The 6756-nt window shown below is 41.0% G+C and overlaps 1 protein-coding gene across 4 annotated transcripts in view; it reads left to right on the top strand.

Annotated features, from left to right (window-relative positions):
• The first annotated feature begins 538 nt into the window (after nt 1–538).
• LOC110537396 (protein POF1B) overlaps nt 539–6756 on the top strand; it is a 34611-nt gene continuing 28393 nt past the window's right edge. For 2 of the 4 annotated variants that reach the window (XM_090192224.1, XM_036937375.2), the window contains exons 1-2: nt 607–1220; nt 3452–3574. In XM_090192224.1, the coding sequence (XP_090048350.1) occupies nt 882–1220; nt 3452–3574 (462 nt within the window). In that variant the 5' untranslated portion in view covers nt 607–881. Of the gene's footprint in view, nt 1221–3451; nt 3578–6756 lie in introns of all 4 variants that reach the window. The other 2 variants (XM_021623417.3, XM_021623416.3) reach the window with 2 other exon arrangements.

Here is a 6756-nt window from a genome sequence, read left to right as displayed (position 1 = left end):
CAGTGCAGTTCAAGAAGAGTTAAGAAATGATTTACCAATTAAAATCATAAAAAGTAATACAATAACATAATAACGAGGCTATACAGGGGGTACAGGTTAGTTGAGGTAATTTGTACATGTAGGTAGGGGTGAAGTGACTATGCATAGATAATAAACAGCGTGGTTGTCAGCCAATCGGTATTCAGGGCTCGAACCACCCAGTTTATCATTATTTTTAAGGACCGAACACAAGGGTGGACAGTTGAATAACCAAGTAAGAAGGAAATTACCTGATTTTAGAATGTCCTCACAATAATTGTCTCACTGTACCACAGGTCAAAATAGACTATGCATTATATTTATATATTTTTATATATATATATATATATATATATATATATATATATATATATATATATATATATATATATAAGCAGGATTTCCAAAAATCGAACGCACCTCCGCAGGCTGTAGTAGCCTACAGGTCAACACCTGGAACAATCATACAGATTACAATTGTATATAGTGTATCTGTGGGCTGCCCTGTATTGTATATGTTGGTTGCCTCCCACATTACATTTTCCCTTCAGGTAGGCGATATTTGAGAACGAGGCACACTATGTCAGCAAGTCATTTGCATAGATCGCCGCTCCCAACGCTTTAGTTGCGTAGTCTATTATGCAAATCACTTTCTCTTTCAAGGAAGTTCAGCGTTTCATAGGGACTGGATTTATTTGATTTAGCCTTCACTCTGCAACTATTTTTCATGAAGTAGGCTGTTCGATTGTCTTCGATAATAAAGGTCGCATGCGAGCACACATGGTCTAACAAGGCCACTTTGGATAAACTTGGTAAATAGCCGTTTTCAAAGTTTCTGTCTGGGCGTAATTCTTCGCAGCAAGATGTCTATACACAATACCTCCACATCATACAGGACCGTCAGCGTCTCGTCGGACCCGGCCACCACAGTTCTATCCTCGGGCCAATACATCGACGGTTACAGAACTATGAGTGTTTCGCCTGCTCCGGTACAGTATGGTATCGGTAATGGCTACGAGACCGTGCGCTACCTGATGCCCGTACAGCAGCCGATGCAGCAGCAGCAGATGCAGTACGTACTGGTCAACCAGGCCCCTCAGGTTATGCAGCAAATGGTGTCACCTGTATATTTGCAGAATATGCAGAGGGTCAGCGTGAGTAGTTTGGAAGAATCTGACATCTACCGACAACAAAATGTAGAGGTGAGTTTATTACAACACACTGTATGATGGGGTTAATGAACAAATGGGGTTAATGCCTAAAAGAGTATGAGTTTAACATTTTATAATATTTGTATATAATTTATTTTAAGAATGGTAAGAACTGTTAACACTTGGGCATCATCTTACTGATGATCTTTGGCTCTCATTAGAAAATCCACCCATGTGCAAATAAAATAACAGTTTGTCAGTGCAGGTCGACATGACAGGTATATCATAATCTGCCCAGTGCATTGTCTTTACACCATTCATTCTTTCTTTGATACTGTATAGAAAAAAAGCCACATGCTTGTGATAGTGATTTGGCAGTAGGCTAAAGGAACAACAATTTGCTCCAGTATAACCCTGAGGGCTTCATTTGAACAAACCTAATGCAATGGTAAATCTAAGCTTTGGTGGTAACCCTAGGGGTGTGTCAGAAATACTTTAGCTATTTTCACAACCAGAATTATGGGCGCGTAGCTGGTGGTGGCGGGAAATGTGTGGGTTTTGATGAATAAACAAGTTGAAGGTTTGTAGAGGCTTGAATCAGAAAGTGCTCCATGGCTAAATATGTGGTTCGTTCAAGTTGTGCATTTATGGTCTTTTATGTATTGCGTTGTCATCCACTCCAATTTGAATGTTAGCCCAATATAGAGCCTAGTATGTTAAATAGCCTACAGAAACAAAAAAAACAAAATGTAGGCCTATCTCTAATTTGCTAAATATGTTTAACATAATTTTTAACATTAAATGCATGGCTTCAATATGGAAATATATTGTTAGCATACCATTTGCACTGATATAGGCCTACTGTAAAATGCATTATGTCTGAGCCATGGACATGCCAAACGTTGTCAATAAGCAAGATTACATTCACTATAAATTAGACCTTGAAAGAGAGTGAATAATTCTAAAAAAATGTAACAACAACTTGTTTTAAATAGGCTATGTCTACAGTTAGAGGCACCATCATTTCTCCCCGTGGGCATATAATATTAGGCCTAAAAGACAACGTAGACTATGGAGGTTTTTACACACATTCAAACTTTTCACAGGACCCCGAAAAAGATCCAATATAAAGAGAAAGGGGGACTGTCCACTCACCGTTACTGCTTCCAAATATATATATAGCTATAGCATACCATCGCTGTCGATATGGCCAGTAGTGCCTTTGCCACGTGAAAGGTAAACAAACAAACAGGAAATATAACCTACAAGCGGATTCAGCACCATGGACAGAAAATTCTCGCGATTTGACAGTTCGGTCCAACAGAGGAAAGTGGAAGAGTTTTTTTTTAATCAAAATTATAAAGTATTTTTAAATTACTTGATGTTCCTAAACAAGCTTCCTACAGTCACTGACACCTTTCATGGAATGGGCATTGCACATAATGAGTCTAAACATTTCAGAGAAGCTGGACAAAAATCATGTCCAATATAAATAAATAAAATACAATGTCTGTTGACTATTTTGCTGTTTGTGATATTTTCATAAAACATTGGTGATGTAGGCCTACATAAGGCTGCTGTTTGTGCCTCAGCTGGTAAAATCAATGCCATAACCAATTACATTAGGCGGGTCTACCTCTAAGACCAGCTTTTGGTCGGTCTTAAATATCTCTATTTGCGCTCACTGAAATTGGCATATTGGTGCATGTTTTTAAGGACACACCTCATATTTCCGCCCCTCTCACCTCAGAACAAGACCGCTGATGTTAGACAGGTAAATTGCCAAACCTGTCTTAGGTCTGGAAAATGCCAGTATGCCAATTTCTACGCAATTTTCAAAATTGCAAACTAACGGATGTTTGACATTTGAGCCTCCTTTATACTTCCAGCCTGAAAATGCATCTCTGAGCCTGAGAAAAGCACACAGATGAAAGAAGCATGCTTTCCTGAATGCTTGTCTTTACTTGGATCCCACAGGGTACTCCTGTTACGGAGCCACACCTAGTCAAGTTTAAACCAGCCGTCACACCTTATTACAACTAAATAATAAATACACTTCTTACAACCCTCTGATTCAGCAACCCCAGTCATCACTCTTATCTGCAGCAGTGTTTCTCGTTGAACTTTCAGGTTCATCATCAAACCAGTGCCACAGAAATACAAGTATTTTTCCTTCTTAGAAATTTGATGTGTAACACAAATTACATAGTAAGTGCTACCAGTAATATTCTAGAACCTATACTCTTAATGACCCTGTGCCTGTTTTTTTTTGCTTCCTTCAGAATATCGATGGCAAAACTCCTTCTGTCTTCAGCCAGACATCTAGCTCCATCAAGAGCCCTGAGCCTGGTGTCGGAGAGGAGGAGGAGGAAGAGGAGGAGGAGGAAGAAGAGGAGGAGGAGGAGGTGGTGAGAGGGACTATACACACCTGCACACACATTGAATTTACTTGCGTACTGCTCTTCACACAGACACACACACATACATCTTCCTACATGCAAACCTGTTTAGTGCACATGAAAGCATCTAATTACACATGCACACACACACCTGCACAGGGCACACACACAAATATGCACTGACACACGCAAGACCTGACATGCACCCATTTTAATTTTATTCAAAATACAATTGTAAGGAAACCAGCTGCGATAGGATTGTGAGTTGGCTCAACAAAAAATATGTTGAGCAAACTCACAACAAAAAGTTTGTGAGTGAACATTTTGTTGAGCAAACTCTCAATGGCAGCTTGTTGCCTTACAATTGTATGTTGAATCAACATCTTTTGTTTTCACAGTGTGGGTGTACAGCACTGCACTTAAGTCAATTATTCATGCAAGTAGTCATGCAAGCACACTGTAAATAATGCTGAGAGCTAACACACACACACTACAGTCCTGGAATATATTTGCCTGCCTGGACCTTTATTTCTGGAGTCAGGTCTATTGACCGCTTATGACCCTGTTCACAGCTGTTTCTCAAATAACTTTTATGGAACTATGGTAATTACCTAATGGTGCGGTCATTGTATTGAGCACTTAAGCTTGGCCTAGTTTGACCTAGTGGTTGCTTTGGAGCTTTTAACATGCCTTTACCAGAACAATGAGCCAATCACACACACACCTTTGACTAAAGTTAGGCCTTTTCGATACCGTTGGTTTTATGAATAGAGAACACTACCAGTATTACAGCTGAACTTTGTTCATCAGCATTGTCCCTAGTCTTATGCAACACTGTGCGTGGGGCCAGGTTAGGGTGCGGCATGCCACCCTGTTAGCAAGAAGCCTTTGCTGTGGTCAGAGGCGGCAGCTCTTTTTGATCAGACCAGAGATGCCATGAAGATAGCTGTTGTCAAAACAGAGAAAAAAAACGTTATTCATGTGTGGTGTTGTTATCACCTGGCTTTCATTTCAATTTGCTGTTCAGTATTGTCTTGTCAAATAATCATCACGGCGTCCTTGGGTCATGTCAAAGTGTGTGTGACTGAGTGTGTGAGTACATGTGTGTGTGTTAATGTGTAGATTGTGTCTGAGCGAGGATATCTTTTTAGCCACTTGAAGAGGCATACTGAGCGTCTGAGGAGTTATTAGCATATTGTCTTTGTTTAAGTTGTTCTAGGTTATTGTCAACTCACTTTGTGTTGTGACATGCCTACGTTGTTCAGGCTTGCATTCAACATATTTTAAGAATAAAATGAAGCATTCATGAATTCCAAGATCAAGACGCTTCAGGGCGTACAGCCATAGACTTAACGTTCTTCAGGGATTCAGTTTTCCTTTCTCACTGAATCACATAGAACATATCCATTAATCACTACTGATTGTCAGGTACATTGTGAAGGGAGAACTGATCCAGCTTGTTCCTAACCACACCACACCTACGTGTGTTATTGTATCTGGAAGAGTTGAGGTTGAAAGACAGAATTCTAGGTTTCTTACTTTCTTCACACTAAGGAAAAAACCGCAGCACTCTAACGTGAATGTTAGTTTCCTCCTATAAAGATGTTAGGATTTAAAGTGATGTATCAAAACAAATTTCAGTCAGCTTTGTTGCCCTGAGGGACTAAGATAATCACTTATCTTCTAATATTCTGCTTGCATAACTAAGGAAAATGTAGGCAAGTTAGTAGACGGCTGTACACACAGGAACTTTCTCTCACCCCCAAATTAGATTACTTTGTGCAGGCCCGGTCTTGGCCACTCTGCTGCCCTAGGCGAGGCAAAAGTAATTGCAGCCCTTCTAAACCCTGCAAATCTACACAAGTCCCAGTAAGCAAAATTATGTTGAAAAGACGTCATTACTGCGAATTTTAAGTTAGGTTCATTTTAGTTTCTGAATGAAAGGTTAAAATACTTATTTCCCGGACGTTGAAATTAGGTTCATTATCGGTTCTTAATGAAAGTTGATAAGACGTCAGTTATAGATGTCTATTTTCGGACCAAATCAACGCTGGTCCAGACCGGACCAAATCAACACTGGTCCAGACCGGACCAAATCAACGCTGGTCCAGACCGGACCAAATCAACGCTGGTCCAGACCGGACTAAATCAACGCTGGTCCAGACCGGACCAAATCAACGCTGGTCCAGACCGGACCAAATCAACGCTGGTCCAGACCGGACCAAATCAACGCTGGTCCAGACCGGACCAAATCAACACTGGTCCAGACCGGACCAAATCAACACTGGTCCAGACCGGACCAAATCAACGCTGGTCCAGACCGGACCAAATCAACGCTGGTCCAGACCGGACTAAATCAACGCTGGTCCAGACCGGACCAAATCAACGCTGGTCCAGACCATACCAAATCAACGCTGGTCCAGACCATACCAAATCAACGCTGGTCCAGACCATACCAAATCAACGCTGGTCCAGACCGGACCAAATCAACGCTGGTCCAGACCATACCAAATCAACGCTGGTCCAGACCGGACCAAATCAACGCTGGTCCAGACCGGACCAAATCAACGCTGGTCCAGACCGGACCAAATCAACGCTGGTCCAGACCATACCAAATCAACGCTGGTCCAGACCGGACCAAATCTGAAACAAACATTGATGTCAATGATTGGTTCAAGGCCTGTCTGGACCGCCCCCAAAAAACACAGCCGGACCAGACAGGACCAAAAAAAGATGTCCAAAAGATATCAGTGTTGGTCCGTGCTTAATTGGGTGTAGCCTACAGATACCAATTCCGATTTTTTGGGGGGACAAAACTTACAGATACCGATAATATCTGTCAATTATACTGTTTGACTGTGGGGAAATTAAATGTTGTAATTTTTCCACACTGAATTCTTGTACGTTTCCTTCCAAAAGAGCAATTGTCCAATAACTATGCTTCAAATGTTGTGTCATTTTTGTCACAATGTATGAAATCATCATGAGAATGGCCGCAAGTGTTCAGATGAGCATGACATTCCCTTTTTTCAACCTATTTATTGAATATCTGTTGAATTATCGTCCGATACTGATATAGCGGTAAAAGGCCAATATCGACGATCATGAACCGATATATTGGTCAGACTCTAAATGTTTCTATGTCAAACTTGTTTTTTGCAAATAGGCAGCAGCCGGTTTAATTGCCA

Source organism: Oncorhynchus mykiss, chromosome 12 (assembly GCF_057628025.1).
Source record: "Oncorhynchus mykiss isolate SJ-2025 chromosome 12, ASM5762802v1, whole genome shotgun sequence".
NCBI classification, from domain to species: Eukaryota; Metazoa; Chordata; class Actinopteri; order Salmoniformes; family Salmonidae; genus Oncorhynchus; species Oncorhynchus mykiss.
The sequence above is the reverse complement of the archived record's forward strand: the minus strand, read 5'-3'. Positions and strand labels throughout refer to the sequence as shown.